We start from the raw sequence: 17786 nt of genomic DNA on the forward strand, positions 1-17786 counted from the left end.
TTACCCCCTAATAAGATCACCGAATGACGGAAAGGGATCAGAGCAATGAGACTTTATTGTACATCCTTCTACAGAATCCCCCAAACTTTCAGGGGTCGGCAGGGGAATAAGTACAGGACCCCCTATTTGGCAGCCCAGGCTGCCGTGCGGGCGTTGATCGGAGTATTCATGAAGCGAGGGGACTTCATATACGCAGCAATAGGAGGCAAAGCCTGGGGGAGGAAGAACGGAGATATCAGGCTTACAAGTAGGGGGGGCGATTAATGAGCTTCCTAATTGTGGGAGACATTCAGGTTCCAAATCTCAACCCTCGTGATATGGCCAAGTCATCTGAATAATTATAGGAATATAAATACCTGATTAATCATAACAAGCTGTGCAGAATTAGCACATTGGTGGACTCTGCCCAGCAGACTTCAGTCCACACAACTATTTTACCATATAGTTACTACCCTCATGCCCAGCGAGTGTGGAGGCTGAAGTAGACCTGATGGTAACAGAACTCCTGTAGTGGCTCAGGAGATTCTCTATCCTCCAGTATACAGATACCGCCTGGCCAGTGATGACAGCAAGGGGACACACTAATAAGAGCCAAAGTGAGGGTAATAAGGCACCTCTGGAGTGAGAGTCACCTGAAATCGGGTCAGGAAATCCTGCAGGTTCTTGAAGTTTTGCAGACACGTTGGTCCCAGAAGCAGGTGTTGATCCAAAACATCATACATCGGGAAGTCTGCAAAGGTGATCTGGGGGATGGGGGTGGAAGATGGGGGGGCAGTCAGGATCCCACCCACACACCCCACATCCCAAGGAGAGGGGAGAATGGAGATAGTGGAGAAGAACTAATAAAGGGAGAGATGTTAGGACATGGAGGGGGGGGATAGAGATGGGGTGCTTGAGGAGGGAAGAGCTAGATTGAGGGAAGAGAGGTGTTTAAGTGGGAGAGGTGGGTGGGGGGGGGGAGCACCTTTTCTCCTGCAAACCAAGCTCGGTCTCCAAGGAAGCGAGAGAATCTTGTTAGCGTGACAGGTAACTTCTCCAGGTACGGCCCCTTCAGTGTCTCCTGGGGGGAGGTTGGAAATTAACAGGTTAATGTCTCTCCCCCAACTTTGACCTCCACCCCAAATATCTCTACAACCCTCAGACTCACAAAGAGGGGGTTATAGGTGATGTTGGCAAGGCCCAGTCGAAAATCCATTGCCTGGTTATCCAACAGATCCACACGGAGCTTCTCCCCTTCCAGCTCCCCACCTGGTGAGAAGAGAGACTCAATGGGGAGGTACTGGGGAGGGAGGGGGGGTACTAGGGAGGGGAGAGAGACTCAATGGGTAGGTCGGGGAGGAGATAAAGCCTTGGGTGCTGATTGTAGAGGCACCAAAGTAGCCACTTATGCGGTTTGCAGCTGAAATCCCCAAATCCAAGCAAAGGGAAATTTGGGCCAAAAACAGCCCGATCAGCACATAGAATCAACCCCTTAATTGAGGGGGTAGAAGGGGAGAGACTCATCTCTCAATGGGTATTACTGGGAGACTGTGGGTCAGATTCTTACACAGTCCATGCTTGCGTGCAATGTAGCGCAGGATGGCGTTACTATGGGACAGCTTTACATCTCCATCCAACAGGTACGGCATCTGCAGGACAAGAGGGTAACTGGTATCACCCCCCAGGAAATGGGTTTCCCCCCCTAACGTCCCGAAGGGGTAGATCCCCAGACTGGAGTTGGGCACCCTGACCTAATGTATACAGAAGACCCAATGCTACACCCAATATGACACATTAATCTGTTCTCATAAGGAAGGCCTTGTCCATAGTGCAAGATTTGAAGCACTTACCTGAATGCCCTCCTACTGTCTCTGTACGTTCTCCCCACCAATTAGATTGTAAGCTCCTCGGAGCAGGGACTCCTCTTCCTTAATGTTACTTTTATGACTGAAGCCCTTATTCCCATGATCAGTTATTTTTATTATTTGTTATTTATATGATTGTCACGTGTATTACTACTGTGAAGCGCTATGTACACTAATGGCGCTATATAAATAAAGACAAACATACAGTACAAGATATGGAGCGAGCTCCATAGCTCGCGCTACAAACAAACGTGTGTATTCCAAAGCACATGGCCATAGTGAGCACGAGCTTGCACGTGCACGTGAGATACAAGGATACCAGAGGAGACAAACTTGTTTGCTATTGCAGCGAGACAGCCTGGTCTTGTGAGCGGCTAACAGCCAATGAACATTTAGTAAGCTATTCTGCCTGGATACTGTTCCAATGACTGTCAGTGGAGTTGTGCTTGTGTGAGAATATGGGCAACTCAACTATTGAAAATGTTATTTCTGAGGTTTACAAACGTGAACCTTTAATTCATACCATGACAGAAATATCAATGATAATAAAGGGCTGTTCTATATAGCGTGCGGACGTGCGTTCCTATGCGAACGCGCATGCACGTGCCGCATGCTTTTCATGTATATAGAGCCGGGAGCTGCAGGTTAGTGTATATATGTGTGTGTGTGTGTATGAGTATATGTGTGTGTATGAGTATATGTGTGTGCATGGGTTGTGTGAGTGAAAGTAAGTCCTAGATAGATTTTTTCTTTAAAGAAAAAAATCTAACAGTTTAATAAATATTTTTTGTTTTGTTTTACAATCCTTGACACACACATCCACACCCACACACACACACACACACACACACACACACATGCATACATACACGCATACATACACACACACACACACATTTGAGCGCAGGTAGCGGCGCGAAAAGATGAATTTCTTCATCTTCGCCGCCGTCTGTCGGCTCCCCTCTCCCGGCCGTGCGCGCGCGCGCGGGCCTTCTATAGAAAGGCCGCCTGACGCCAGCCAACTGAAATTCCGCGCGTGCTGCTAGGGGGCTGGGCAGCTTCCTCCATCCTGATTGGCTGTATTACACAGCAGCAGTGTGAGGATACGCCATTCTGGCGGTTCTGTCCCCTTAACCCTCACCTGTCCGTCTGGATCCTGTGGCACTCAAGGAGGCCATCTCGGTGGTAATGTGCATGCGCGGCACGCGGATAATGCGTGGGCTCCGTCGGTCTCCGCGGTTCCCTTGTCCAGGGAACATTCCCCTACCTGTGGCATTGTCGCGCGACGCGTGCGCGTTCTCCGTCTCCCGATCCCGCCCTGACGTCAGAACTACGCGGTCCAGCAGTTCTGCGCGCTCCTCGCCTGTTTCCGTGGGCCCCGCATCCGGTCTCGTACTGACGCGGGTGCCGTGGCGCGCGCGACCGGGTCGCCAACGAGATGCGCAGGTGGCGCGTGACTGGGCCGTCAACGTGATGCGCGCGCTCTCTAGAGGCTCCTCCTCTGTCTCAATCGGCTGTGTAGTGGGACGCACCTGCACGATCCAGCAGCCTATCAGAGAGGGCGCATCTGCTTCCTGGCTGCCTCCCATTGGTGGGAGGTCCTTTAAATACCTTGACTGAACTCATTCCTTGCCGAGCATAACTTCTGTTTGTGACACTGAACCTCACTGCATCCTGCCTGTCTGCTTCTTACCTTGCTGCCTGACCCTGCTTTGGACCTGGAACCTTGTGATACTCTCCTGCACTGACCCTGGCTTTGGAACCACGACGACGCTGCTCTCTCCTGCACTGACCCTGGCTTTGGACCTGGAACCTTGTGATACTCTCCTGCACTGACCCTGGCTTTGGACCTGGAACCTTGTGATACTCTCCTGCACTGACCCTGGCTTTGGAATACGACGACGCTGCTCTCTCCTGCACTGACCCTGGCTTTGGACCTGGAACCTTGTGATACTCTCCTGCACTGACCCTGGCTTTGGAACCACGACGACGCTGCTCTCTCCTGCACTGACCCTGGCTTTGGACCTGGAACCTTGTGATACTCTCCTGCACTGACCCTGGCTTTGGACCTGGAACCTTGTGATACTCTCCTGCACTGACCCTGGCTTTGGAATACGACGACGCTGCTCTCTCCTGCACTGACCCTGGCTTTGGACCTGGAACCTTGTGATACTCTCCTGCACTGACCCTGGCTTTGGAACCACGACGACGCTGCTCTCTCCTGCACTGACCCTGGCTTTGGACCTGGAACCTTGTGATACTCTCCTGCACTGACCCTGGCTTTGGACCTGGAACCTTGTGATACTCTCCTGCACTGACCCTGGCTTTGGAATACGACGACGCTGCTCTCTCCTGCACTGACCCTGGCTTTGGACCTGGAACCTTGTGATACTCTCCTGCACTGACCCTGGCTTTGGAACCACGACGACGCTGCTCTCTCCTGCACTGACCCTGGCTTTGGAACCACGACGACGCTGCTCTCTCCTGCACTGACCCTGGCTGTGGAACCACGACGACGCTGCTCTCTCCTGCACTGACCCTGGCTTTGGAATACGACGACTCTACGGTCTCCAATCCTGACTCCGGCTACGTACCCCAACGGTCCGCTGCTCTCCACTCCTAGACCCGGCAAGTACCTCATTACGCTGTCTTCTATAACCCTGACCCGGCTTGCAAGACTATCCTACACTCTAGACGCGCCCTCACGGTTGTGGTCGGCGTTCTATACGAATCCCTACCACAGCCCCGCGGTCGCGCCTCGTTTGTGGTGAGCTACGCGTTACAAGCAGCCAATCAGGATGGAGGTGGCAGGAGCCTGGGGGTGGGGCCAAAGAGCGGAGGAAAAGCATGGAGCAGAGAGGTGTGTGTTTTCTCTCTGGCTGTCTTGTGGGGGGGTGAGGATGAAGGGAGAGGGCCGTGAGAGGATGAAGGGAGGGGGCCGTGAGAGAGGATGAAGGGAGGAGGGTGAGAGGATGAAGGAGGGGGGTGGGGGTTGGAGGATGAGGGGTGGGGGTGAGAGGATGAAGGGGGGGATGGGAGGGTCAGAGGAAGGGAGGGGGGATGAGAGAGGATGAAGGGAGGGGGTGGTGAGAGGATGAAGGGGATGGGAGGGTCAGAGGAAGGGAGGGGGGATGAGAGAGGATGAAGGGATGGGGGTGGTGAGAGGATGAAGGGAGGGGGGGATGAGAGAGGATGAGGGGAGGGGGGTGAGAGGATAAGGGGAGAGAGGATGAGGAGGGGTGCAGTATTGCTCACCATGGGCCTTTATGACTGCAGGTCAGTTATTTATAAAAGATCTGACCATTACGTCATTTGTTCTAAGTTTCACTCCAAGCGTGCACCAATTTGCACCAATTTGCACTATTTCATATTCTATTTCCTAAAACAATCCTCGGAAGGGCGCTCGCTCCCAAGACCCCTCCCCAGATTTTTTACGAAATAGAATATAAATTGGTGCAAATTGGTGAATACTTGGAGTGAGATTTAGAAAAAAATTACATAAGTCAGGTCATTTATAAATACCATTCTTCCCCACCAACGATTCTCGCGCGTGTCGCACCTTTCACCATTGTGGCCAGTATATTTGGACAAGCCACCTGGCAACCCTACAACCACGTCACTGTTAACCCTTTACTGCAGGTCCTACACACGTTCTCTTTACCTCGCTGCTGGTCAAGACTGTAGGGAGGTTGTGACCCCCCCTCCTTACAGACAGGATCTCACTTATCATTTGTCCCGTTGGATGCAGCATTGGGGGCTCCTTGGTGTGTTGTACTCCCAGAAAAGTCTCCATGATAATGAGGGTCTGGCTGTGCGCCGGCTTTGGGAGGTCTCTAATGTCGCAGCGTTATTCCCACGCGCCAATATGAACGCAAGGATCTCCGTTAGGCTTTGGTCCCGTTGTGTTGCGCGGCAGCGGACCACCAGCCCCTTTCCCCCAGTGTGGAGGTCCCCGCTGGCTCCTTACTACTTGGCTGACTGCGTGCTGTGACGTGACAGCCGGCCGATGCTGCATTTGAAGCTCTGACGCGTCACGTGGTGCGGCAGCTAGCCAATGACGGAAGGAGTGAGCTACGGATGGGAGGCGGCTTGGGAGGGGAGCAGGGAAGGAGCTGCGGGGAAAAATGTGTGTGTATGTGTTGTGTGTGGGGGTGGTGGATGACACCACGATCTGGCAAAGTTTCACCACGCCCCCCCCCTCCGGCTCCCTACAGACCGCATATCGCGGTCAATTGCCTGTCAGCGCGCCGCCTGTCTTGCGTGCGGCCGCGCTGACTGAGGGAGCGGGCCTTAGCCTTAGGAAAACTGCTCATTACCATAGGATCTGCATATGAATGCGAGGACATCGTAACGCAAAGCACCTTCAGGGAGACGCGTTACGGGTAACGCTACGTACAAGGGGGATAACGTCACGCTAAAAATGTAACGCGGTGCTGAGGATCTACCCCAAATCAGCAAATTAAATAATCCCACCAATTTAGAGGCATCAGCCCACGTGTGCACTAGGGAAGTCTAATTCCCCCTATATCCCCCCCCCCCCCCCCGGATCTCCAACCCCCCCCCTCCTTCTCGGGGTCACTTGTACATAGGGGAAGTCCAGTCCCAGCATCTGCATCTCCTCCAGCCACTGGCTCTTGTCGTAATCTGGGGCTAAAGAAGAGAGGAATCTGTGTGACACACCGGTACACCCCACATGTTACTGTGTCTTAAATACATAAGCCGGGCTTCCCAAGCCGCAATGTGTGGCATCACTCCCCGATGTGGCGTTAACGGTCACAAACTAATAGCAATTAACACAAGATTGGGGTGTGATACTCTTACCCCGCGGCTCAGCGAGTGCCGGCTATAGTGTGATACAGTGTCACACCACATACAAGTTAACTTCAACCCCTTCACTGTATTTGCACCCACAGCTGGAAGGTTGATCCATGCATCTACTACTGTCAGGTTAAAGAATGATAGTACAACTACTGTACTTTTTTTTTTTTAAAGAGAAAAAATACAAAAAAGGGCATATACACAAAAACTCTGAAGCTTTAAGGCACGCCGGTATTGACCATAGGGTGTGGCCACACCATTAAGTACAGAGCGAGGAACAACAAAAGTGTTGGAGAGGGGACAGCACCACATAAGACTCACGTCTGAAGAGTCCTTCGCAGGATAAACACCACCTGTGCTGAAGCTGGGATATCCTGAAACCCTGACCTGTTGGGGGGGGGGGGGCCTTGAGGACTGGAGTTGAGTGCTCTTAATGTAAACCAAGGCTGGTTTTATAGTAACCGCTGGTGCGTGTGCACGTCACGCACGCGGTTTCTACCTATAGTACACGGTGACGCGCGTGGCCAGGGGGCGTGGCCATGACATCACAGCGTTAGGCCGCACTGTGATTGGCTCTTAGTGTCAGGTGGCGCTCCAACAGGAAATTTCATGTCTCTCCTCAGATCTGCCGCGCCAACGCTCACGGCCGTGCGTCTCAGCTGTATTAATGTCAATTATCATTGACGCGCGTGCACTATATCACAGGCCTAAGAACTGACTGTTTATCCTGTGAAGGACTCTTCAGGCGCGAGTCTTTTATGGTGATGTCCCCTCTCCAACACTTCCGTTGTTCCTCCCTATGTACTTAATGTGGGGGGCTTTAGGACTGGAGAGGGGGGCTTTAGGACTGGAGAGGGGGGCTTTAGGACTGGAGTGGAGGGGGAGTGGGGGGCTTTAAGACTGGAGTGGAGGGGGAGTGGGGGGCTTTAGGACTGGAGAGGGGGGCTTTAGGACTGGAGAGGGGGGCCTTAGGACTGGAGTGGAGGGGGAGTGGGGGGCTTTAGGACTGGAGTGGAGGGGGAGTGGGAGGCTTTAGGACGAGTGGAGGGGGAGTGGGAGGCTTTAGGACTGGAGTGGAGGGGGAGTGGGGGGCTTTAGGACTGGAGTGGAGGGGGAGTGGGGGGCTTTAGGACTGGAGTGGAGGGGGAGTGGGGGGCTTTAGGACTGGAGTGGAGGGGGAGTGGGGGGCTTTAGGACTGGAGTGGAGGGGGAGTGGGGGGCTTTAGGACTGGAGTGGAGGGGGAGTGGGGGGCTTTAGGACTGGAGTGGAGGGGGAGTGGGGGGCTTTAGGACTGGAGTGGAGGGGGAGTGGGAGGCTTTAGGACTGGAGTGGAGGGGGAGTGGGAGGCTTTAGGACTGGAGTGGGAGTGGGGGGCTTTAGGACTGGAGTGGAGGGGGAGTGGGGGGCTTTAGGACTGGAGTGGAGGGGGAGTGGGGGGATTTAGGACTGGAGTGGAGGGGGAGTGGGGTGCTTTAGGACTGGAGTGGAGGGGGAGTGGGAGGCTTTAGGACTGGAGTGGAGGGGGAGTGGGAGGCTTTAGGACTGGAGTGGAGGGGGAGTGGGGGGCTTTAGGACGAGTGGAGGGGGAGTGGGAGGCTTTAGGACTGGAGTGGAGGGGGAGTGGGAGGCTTTAGGACTGGAGTGGAGGGGGAGTGGGGGGCTATAGGACTGGAGTGGAGGGGGAGTGGGGGGCTTTAGGACTGGAGTGGAGGGGGAGTGGGAGGCTTTAGGACTGGAGTGGAGGGGGAGTGGGGGGCTTTAGGACTGGAGAGGGGGAATGGGAGGCTTTAGGACTGGAGTGGAGGGGGAGTGGGGGGCTTTAGGACTGGAGTGGAGGGGGAGTGGGGGGCTTTAGAACTGGAGTGGAGGGGGAGTGGGAGGCTTTAGGACTGGAGAGGGGGGCTTTAGGACGAGTGGAGGGGGAGTGGGGGGCTTTAGGACTGGAGTGGAGGGGGAGTGGGGGGCTTTAGGACTTGAGTGGAGGTGGAGTGGGGGGCTTTAGGACTGGAGTGGAGGGGGAGTGGGGGGCTTTAGAACTGGAGTGGAGGGGGAGTGGGAGGCTTTAGGACTGGAGAGGGGGGCTTTAGGACGAGTGGAGGGGGAGTGGGGGGCTTTAGGACTGGAGTGGAGGGGGAGTGGGGTGCTTTAGGACTTGAGTGGAGGTGGAGTGGGGGGCTTTAGGACTGGAGTGGAGGGGGAGTGGGGGGCTTTAGGACTGGAGTGGAGGGGGAGTGGGAGGCTTTAGGACGAGTGGAGGGGGAGTGGGAGGCTTTAGGACTGGAGTGGAGGGGGAGTGGGGGGCTTTAGGACTGGAGTGAAGGGGGAGTGGGGGGCTTTAGGACTGGAGTGGAGGGGGAGTGGGGGGCTTTAGGACTGGAGTGGAGGGGGAGTGGGGGGCTTTAGGACTGGAGTGGAGGGGGAGTGGGGGGCTTTAGGACTGGAGTGGAGGGGGAGTAGGAGGCTTTAGGACTGGAGTGGAGGGGGAGTGGGAGGCTTTAGGACTGGAGTGGAGGGGGAGTGGGGGGCTTTAGGACTGGAGTGGAGGGGGAGTGGGGGGCTTTAGGACTGGAGGGGGAGTGGGGGGCTTTGGGACTGGAGTGGGGGGCTTTAGGACTGGAGTGGAGTGGGAGTGGGGGGCTTTAGGACTGGAGTGGAGGGGGAGTGGGGGGCTTTGGGACTGGAGTGGAGGGCTTTAGGACTGGAGTGGAGGGGGAGGGGGAGGCTTTAGGACTGGAGTGGAGGGGGAGTGGGAGGCTTTAGGACTGGAGTGGAGGGGGAGTGGGAGGCTTTAGGACTGGAGTGGAGGGGGAGTGGGAGGCTTTAGGACTGGAGTGGAGGGGGAGTGGGAGGCTTTAGGACTGGAGTGGAGGGGGAGTGGGAGGGCTTTAGGACTGGAGTGGAGGGGGAGTGGGAGGCTTTAGGACTGGAGTGGAGGGGGAGTGGGAGGCTTTAGGACTGGAGTGGAGGGGGAGTGGGGGGCTTTAGGACTGGAGTGGAGGGGGAGTGGGGGGCTTTAGGACTGGAGTGGAGGGGGAGTGGGAGGCTTTAGGACTGGAGTGGGGGAGTGGGGGGCTTTAGGACTGGAGTGGAGGGGGAGTGGGGGGCTTTAGGAGTGGAGGGGGAGTGGGGGGCTTTAGGACTGGAGTGGAGGAGCAGTGGCGGGCTTTAGGACTGGAGTGGAGGGGGAGTGGGGGGCTTTAGGACTGGAGTGGAGGGGGAGTGGGGGGCTTTAGGACTGGAGTGGAGGGGGAGTGGGAGGCTTTAAGACTGGAGTGGAGGGGGAGTGGGAGGCTTTAGGACTGGAGTGGAGGGGGAGTGGGGGGCTTTAGGACTGGAGTGGAGGGGGACTTTAGGACTGGAGATGGGGGCTTTGGGACTGGAGTGGAGGGGGAGTAGGGGGCTTTAGGACTGGAGTGGAGGGGGAGTGGGAGGCCTTAGGACTGGAGTGGAGGGGGAGTGGGCGGCTTTAGGACTGGAGTGGAGGGGGAGTATGGGGCTTTGGGACTGGAGTGGAGGGGGAGTGGGAGGCTTTAGGACTGGAGAGGGGGGCTTTAGGACTGGAGTGGAGGGGGAGTGGGGGGCTTTAGGACTGGAGAGGGGGGCTTTAGGACTGGAGTGGAGGGGGAGTGGGAGGCTTTAGGACTGGAGTGGAGGGGGAGTGGGGGGCTTTAGGACTGGAGTGGAGAGGGAGTGGGAGGCTTTAGGACTGGAGTGGGAGCGGGGGGCTTTAGGACTGGAGTGGAGGGGGAGTGGGGGGCTTTAGGACTGGAATGGAGGGGGAGTGGGGGGCTTTAGGACTGGAGTGGAGGGGGAGTGGGGGGCTTTAGGACTGGAGTGGAGGGGGAGTGGGGGGCTTTAGGACTGGAGTGGAGGGGGAGTGGGAGGCTTTAGGACTGGAGTGGAGGGGGAGTGGGGGGCTTTAGGACTGGAGTGGAGGGGGAGTGGGGGGCTTTAGGACTGGAGTGGAGGGGGAGTGGGGGGCTTTAGGACTGGAGTGGAGGGGGAGTGGGAGGCTTTAGGACTGGAGTGGAGGGGGAGTGGGGGGCTTTAGGACTGGAGTGGAGGGGGAGTGGGGGGCTTTAGGACTGGAGTGGAGGGGGAGTGGGAAGCTTTAGGACTGGAGTGGAGGGGGAGTGGGGGCTTTAGGACTGGAGTGGAGGGGGAGTGGGGGCTTTAGGACTGGAGTGGAGGGGGAGTGGGGGGCTTTAGGACTGGAGTGAAGGGGGAGTGGGAGGCTTTAGGACTGGAGTGGAGGGGGAGTGGGGGCTTTAGGACTGGAGTGGAGGGGGAGTGGGGGGCTTTAGGACTGGAGTGGAGGGGGAGTGGGAGGCTTTAGGACTGGAGTGGAGGGGGAGTGGGAGGCTTTAGGACTGGAGTGGAGGGGGAGTGGGGGGCTTTAGGACTGGAGTGGAGGGGGAGTGGGGGGCTTTAGGACTGGAGTGGAGGGGGAGTGGGGGGCTTTAGGACTGGAGAGGGGGAGTGGGAGGCTCTAGGACTGGAGTGGAGGGGGAGTGGGGGGCTTTAGGACTGGAGTGGAGGGGGAGTGGGGGGGCTTTAGGACTGGAGTGGAGGGGGAGTGGGGGGCTTTAGGACTGGAGTGGAGGGGGAGTGGGAGGCTTTAGGACTGGAGTGGAGGGGGAGTGGGGGGCTTTAGGACTGGAGAGGGGGAATGGGAGGCTGTAGGACTGGAGTGGAGGGGGAGTGGGGGGCTTTAGAACTGGAGTGGAGGGGGAGTGGGAGGCTTTAGGACTGGAGAGGGGGGCTTTAGGATGAGTGGAGGGGGAGTGGGGGGCTTTAGGACTGGAGTGGAGGGGGAGTGGGGGGCTTTAGGACTGGAGTGGAGGGGGAGTGGGGGGCTTTAGGACTGGAGTGGAGGGGGAGTGGGAGGCTTTAGGACGAGTGGAGGGGGAGTGGGAGGCTTTAGGACTGGAGTGGAGGGGGAGTGGGGGGCTTTAGGACTGGAGTGAAGGGGGAGTGGGGGGCTTTAGGACTTGAGTGGAGGGGGAGTGGGGGGCTTTAGGACTGGAGTGGAGGGGGAGTGGGGGGCTTTAGGACTGGAGTGGAGGGGGAGTGGGGGCTTTAGGACTGGAGTGGAGGGGGAGTGGGAGGCTTTAGGACTGGAGTGGAGGGGGAGTGGGAGGCTTTAGGACTGGAGTGGAGGGGGAGTGGGGGGCTTTAGGACTGGAGTGGAGGGGGAGTGGGAGGCTTTAGGACTGGAGTGGAGGGGGAGTGGGGGGCTTTAGGACTGGAGTGGAGGGGGAGTGGGGGGCTTTAGGACTGGAGTGGAGGGGGAGTGGGAGGCTTTAGGACTGGAGTGGAGGGGGAGTGGGAGGCTTTAGGACTGGAGAGGGGGAGTGGGGGGCTTTAGGACTGGAGTGGAGGGGGAGTGGAGGGCTTTAGGAGTGGAGGGGGAGTGGGCGGCTTTAGGACTGGAGTGGAGGAGCAGTGGCGGGCTTTAGGACTGGAGTGGAGGGGGAGTGGGGGGCTTTAGGACTGGAGTGGAGGGGGAGTGGGGGGCTTTAGGACTGGAGTGGAGGGGGAGTGGGAGGCTTTAGGACTGGAGTGGAGGGGGAGTGGGAGGCTTTAGGACTGGAGTGGAGGGGGAGGGGGGGGCTTTAGGACTGGAGTGGAGGGGGAGTGGGGGGCTTTAGGACTGGAGATGGGGGCTTTGGGACTGGAGTGGAGGGGGAGTAGGGGGCTTTAGGACTGGAGTGGAGGGGGAGTGGGAGGCCTTAGGACTGGAGTGGAGGGGGAGTGGGCGGCTTTAGGACTGGAGTGGAGGGGGAGTATGGGGCTTTGGGACTGGAGTGGAGGGGGAGTGGGAGGCTTTAGGACTGGAGAGGGGGGGGAGTGGGGGGCTTTAGGACTGGAGTGGAGTGGGAGTGGGGGGCTTTAGGACTGGAGTGGAGGGGGAGTGGGGGGCTTTGGGACTGGAGTGGGAGGCTTTAGGACTGGAGTGGAGGGGGAGTGGGAGGCTTTAGGACTGGAGTGGAGGGGGAGTGGGAGGCTTTAGGACTGGAGTGGAGGGGGAGTGGGAGGCTTTAGGACTGGAGTGGAGGGGGAGTGGGAGGCTTTAGGACTGGAGTGGAGGGGGAGTGGGAGGCTTTAGGACTGGAGTGGAGGGGGAGTGGCAGGCTTTAGGACTGGAGTGGAGGGGGAGTGGAGGGCTTTAGGACTGGAGTGGAGGGGGAGTGGGAGGCTTTAGGACTGGAGTGGAGGGGGAGTGGGAGGCTTTAGGACTGGAGTGGAGGGGGAGTGGGGGGCTTTAGGACTGGAGTGGAGGGGGAGTGGGGGGCTTTAGGACTGGAGTGGAGGGGGAGTGGGAGGCTTTAGGACTGGAGTGGAGGGGGAGTGGGAGGCTTTAGGACTGGAGAGGGGGAGTGGGGGGCTTTAGGACTGGAGTGGAGGGGGAGTGGGGGGCTTTAGGAGTGGAGGGGGAGTGGGTGGCTTTAGGACTGGAGTGGAGGAGCAGTGGCGGGCTTTAGGACTGGAGTGGAGGGGGAGTGGGGGGCTTTAGGACTGGAGTGGAGGGGGAGTGGGGGGCTTTAGGACTGGAGTGGAGGGGGAGTGGGAGGCTTTAGGACTGGAGTGGAGGGGGAGTGGGAGGCTTTAGGACTGGAGTGGAGGGGGAGTGGGGGGCTTTAGGACTGGAGTGGAGGGGGAGTGGGGGGCTTTAGGACTGGAGTGGAGGGGGAGTGGGGGGCTTTAGGACTGGAGATGGGGGCTTTGGGACTGGAGTGGAGGGGGAGTAGGGGGCTTTAGGACTGGAGTGGAGGGGGAGTGGGAGGCCTTAGGACTGGAGTGGAGGGGGAGTGGGCGGCTTTGGGACTGGAGTGGAGGGGGAGTGGGAGGCTTTAGGACTGGAGAGGGGGGCTTTAGGACTGGAGTGGAGGGGGAGTGGGGGGCTTTAGGACTGGAGAGGGGGGCTTTAGGACTGGAGTGGAGGGGGAGTGGGGGGCTTTAGGACTGGAGTGGAGAGGGAGTGGGAGGCTTTAGGACTGGAGTGGAGGGGGAGTGGGGGGCTTTAGGACTGGAGTGGGAGTGGGGGGCTTTAGGACTGGAGTGGAGGGGGAGTGGGGGGCTTTAGGACTGGAATGGAGGGGGAGTGGGGGGCTTTAGGACTGGAGTGGAGGGGGAGTGGGGGGCTTTAGGACTGGAGTGGAGGGGGAGTGGGGGGCTTTAGGACTGGAGTGGAGGGGGAGTGGGAGGCTTTAGGACTGGAGTGGAGGGGGAGTGGGAGGCTTTAGGACTGGAGTGGAGGGGGAGTGGGGGGCTTTAGGACTGGAGTGGAGGGGGAGTGGGGGGCTTTAGGACTGGAGTGGAGGGGGAGTGGGAGGCTTTAGGACTGGAGTGGAGGGGGAGTGGGAGGCTTTAGGACGAGTGGAGGGGGAGTGGGAGGCTTTAGGACTGGAGTGGAGGGGGAGTGGGAGGCTTTAGGACTGGAGTGGAGGGGGAGTGGGGGGCTTTAGGACTGGAGTGGAGGGGGAGTGGGGGGCTTTAGGACTGGAGAGGGGGAATGGGAGGCTTTAGGACTGGAGTGGAGGGGGAGTGGGGGGCTTTAGGACTGGAGTGGAGGGGGAGTGGGGGGCTTTAGGACTGGAGTGGAGGGGGAGTGGGAAGCTTTAGGACTGGAGTGGAGGGGGAGTGGGAGGCTTTAGGACTGGAGTGGAGGGGGAGTGGGAGGCTTTAGGACTGGAGTGGAGGGGGAGTGGGGGCTTTAGGACTGGAGTGGAGGGGGAGTGGGGGCTTTAGGACTGGAGTGGAGGGGGAGTGGGGGGCTTTAGGACTGGAGTGAAGGGGGAGTGGGAGGCTTTAGGACTGGAGTGGAGGGGGAGTGGGGGCTTTAGGACTGGAGTGGAGGGGGAGTGGGGGGCTTTAGGACTGGAGTGGAGGGGGAGTGGGAGGCTTTAGGACTGGAGTGGAGGGGGAGTGGGAGGCTTTAGGACTGGAGTGGAGGGGGAGTGGGGGGCTTTAGGACTGGAGTGGAGGGGGAGTGGGGGGCTTTAGGACTGGAGTGGAGGGGGAGTGGGGGGCTTTGGGACTGGAGTGGAGGGGGAGTGGGGGGCTTTAGGACTGGAGTGGAGGGGGAGTGGGGGGCTTTAGGACTGGAGTGGAGGGGGAGTGGGGGGCTTTAGGACTGGAGTGGAGAGGGGGGCTTTAGGACTGGAGTGGAGTGGGGGGGTTTAGGACTGGAGTGGAGGGGGAGTGGGGGGCTTTAGGACTGGAGCACCCCAGTGTTAAATCACCATTTGACTTCAGGACATGATGCAGAAAATACGTTTCAGGACAGCCTCAGGTAAGTGGTCAGCCTGAAACATTGTATTTTCTGTATGACCTGAACAGTAAAATGGTGATTTAAAACTGCAGTTCAGTCTTTTTTTTTTTTACTTCAATATTTTCATGTGTGCAATCTCTAATTACCTAAAGAACTGTATAGCTGCCGGTCAATTCGTTCTCCATGTATTGATAGGTTGAAATTTGGTGACATAATTAGTGAAGGGATCTGTTTATATTCTGCTTCTGTCTCTCAGTGGAAGCTCATGAATATTCATGAGCACTCCTGCACTGACATGTGCTAGAGGGAGGGCAGGGCTGACAAAGGGGTGTGCCAGGGCTTGTGACAGGATATGAAGGGGCAGTGCCTTAGAAAATGGTTGTTAAAATAGAATACAAGAAAATTGGTCTTTAAAAGTTGTTTTTTTTAAAACAGAAAATGCTAAAAGTATTTTTTCTTACTACAGAACTGATTTATTAAAAAAACACACATGCAGGATATTGACTGAACTGCAGCTTTAAGCCAAGAAATAACTGACTTTAGTCAGTCACAACTCTCCAGAAGTCAGCTCTGCCCTATCACCCGCCTATCTTTAAGTCAGGCACAGTAATACTTCTCTCCAAAGCGCTGATGCAGGGAGGAGGTGGGTGTATATAAACTGAAATACCCCCCACCCTATACAAATCCCTCCTCCCCCTCCTTCTCACTAACTGGGGACGGACACGAGATGCACTCAGAGCAGCCATTTTAACTCCCCGGTCCCACTGCATCATCATTTTGTGAGTAAGTACAGCCTCCGCATAAGGCGGCTTCGCAATAGTTCAGTCCGTTTAAGCACAACTGCAATTAAATACAACTATTTGGTTACACAAGAGACAGACAAAAAGCCAGAGTTATAATAATAAACAGCTGCATTAAAATGAACAAAGGTTATACATTCAGTTTACAGACATTTCAGCGAGAGAGAGAGACTGACAACACTACATAAAAGCGCTTAGACATGCAACATCTGCTGAACTACTTTGAGCAGCTGTATTATGAGTAAGGACAGCACCCACCCAGCGGGAAGCACTGATCCATGGGAGAGAAAATACCCCATGTACAGACTGCTTAACCCTTCCCAAGGGCCCCGGCAGGAGGCTGCAGCGATCCCAACGGTGCCGGGATCAGAGGGGTTATTTAAAGGGAGCCACGAAACATGGCAGCAGGTGTGTGGTACCCCAAACACACGCGTGGTCCACTCACCGCCCCTCGTCACATATCGTGTCTCCTCATACGGGGTCCCCGTGTATTCCAGCAGGAGACGGATGGGGTGAGCCAGCTACAGCCGGAGAGAGAGGGAGAGATAAAGGAATAAACTATTACCTCCTCCCCCATACTTCAGTATTAAACACTCCTCCTCTTCCTATACTTCAGTATTACCCCTTCCTCGTCCCCCTTACTTCAGAATTACTTCCTCCCTCCCTTCTCCTCTTTCCCCCCATGCTTCAGTATTACCCCCTCCTCCTCCCCATACTTCATTATACCCTCCTCCCCCCCCCCCCATACTTCATTATACCCTCCTCTCCCCCCCCCCCCCATACTTCATTATTACCTGTTCCTCCCTCTCTTGCTTTTCCCTCCTTTGAGGCTCACACTGTCCCGATCCCCCCCCCCCCCTCTCCCTGTCCATGTGGCTGTCATCTATAACCCACCTACCTCTACTCATCCCCCTCTGTCTTTCTCTCTCACTTTGAATCCTGGCTCTCCTTGCTCTCCTCTGACTCCCCTGTTCTTCTCCTTGGGGACTTAAATTCCCACATGAGCATGCTGCGTTCCTGCACTCGTTTCTCTGAACGCCTCTGGAGGAAATCTCACATCTCGCAGACTTCCTTCACTACAAATGTATGCTATCCTGTTTCACCTCTGTCCTCCCGCGAAACAAACCTACTTCTTTTCTCAACTAATCAACACGCACACGTCTAACCTTCTCTCTCTCTTTGACTCCCTACTCAGACCCCCCTCACCTGCCTCTTCTTCCTCCATCTCACCCAAGGACTTTACCGACTATTTTAAGGAAAAGGTGGAATCCATACGTCAGGACATCCCCTCTGTTTCTTCCTCCCACCCTACACTGCTTCCCAACTCTCCTCCTGACTTCCTTGACTCTTTTTCTGCTGTCACAGAGGAGGATGTGGCACTGCCGTTCTCATCTTCTCCATCTACCACTTGCCCTCTTGACCCCATTCCCTCCCATCTCCTAAAACCTCTTGCTCCTTGTAACAGGACTTATCACTGTTTGAGAGACACTGCTCCTTCCCCTGACGAAGCTTTTGAGAGAAGCAAAACTAGTAGGGTGCGCAAGGTGGCGCTAGACACTTTCTAACCAGAGTTTTGCAAGAACTATGGAGGTTTCTTGCTGATACACCACTGACGTCAGACACAAACATGTCAGTTCAGGGCTTGGAAACCGGAAGAGCTTGAAGGAACACAGCTCGGAGGGACCCTGCTCGTGCAGGCAAAGCCAGTATTCTCTCGCTTGCTCCATTTTCTCAACACGTATTCTCTCCTAGACCCTCTACAATCTGGCTTCCGCACTGCTCACTTGACTGAAATAGCCCTCACTAAATAACGACCTCCTTGCTGCCAAAGACAGAGGTCATTACACTCTGCTCATATTACTCGACCTCTCTGCAGCATTTGATACTGTGGACCTCTCTTCACATTCATAACAAAGCTCTATCCTGGATCTCCTCTTACCTCTCCCATCGTACTTTCAGTGTCTCTTCTGCCAACACCTCCTCCCTCTCTATCGACCCCTCTGTGGGGGTACCCCAGGGCTCTGTCCTGGGACCTCTCCTCTTTTCTA

The 17786-nt window shown here is 56.5% G+C and overlaps 1 protein-coding gene across 4 annotated transcripts; it reads right to left on the reverse strand.

Annotated features, from left to right (window-relative positions):
* Nucleotides 1-37: 37 nt before the first annotated feature.
* Nucleotides 38-17779, reverse strand: LOC142502503 (glutathione S-transferase Mu 4-like). Of its 4 annotated transcripts, none has more exons than XM_075613584.1 (8): nt 17678-17779; nt 16184-16259; nt 6430-6494; nt 1547-1628; nt 1148-1248; nt 965-1060; nt 633-743; nt 38-212 (listed from the first exon to the last, which is right to left on the reverse strand). In XM_075613584.1, the coding sequence occupies exons 1-8, from the start codon at nt 17684-17686 to the stop codon at nt 123-125; spliced, it is 630 nt and encodes a 209-aa protein (XP_075469699.1). In that variant the 5' UTR covers nt 17687-17779; the 3' UTR covers nt 38-122. The 4 variants fall into 4 exon arrangements, with proteins under 4 accessions (XP_075469699.1, XP_075469698.1, XP_075469701.1 ...); XM_075613583.1 differs by lacking the exon at nt 17678-17779 and adding an exon at nt 17305-17434; XM_075613586.1 differs by lacking the exon at nt 17678-17779 and adding an exon at nt 16670-16786.
* Nucleotides 17780-17786: the final 7 nt, after the last annotated feature.

This window comes from Ascaphus truei, chromosome 9 (assembly GCF_040206685.1).
Source record: "Ascaphus truei isolate aAscTru1 chromosome 9, aAscTru1.hap1, whole genome shotgun sequence".
In the NCBI taxonomy this organism is placed as follows: Eukaryota; Metazoa; Chordata; class Amphibia; order Anura; family Ascaphidae; genus Ascaphus; species Ascaphus truei.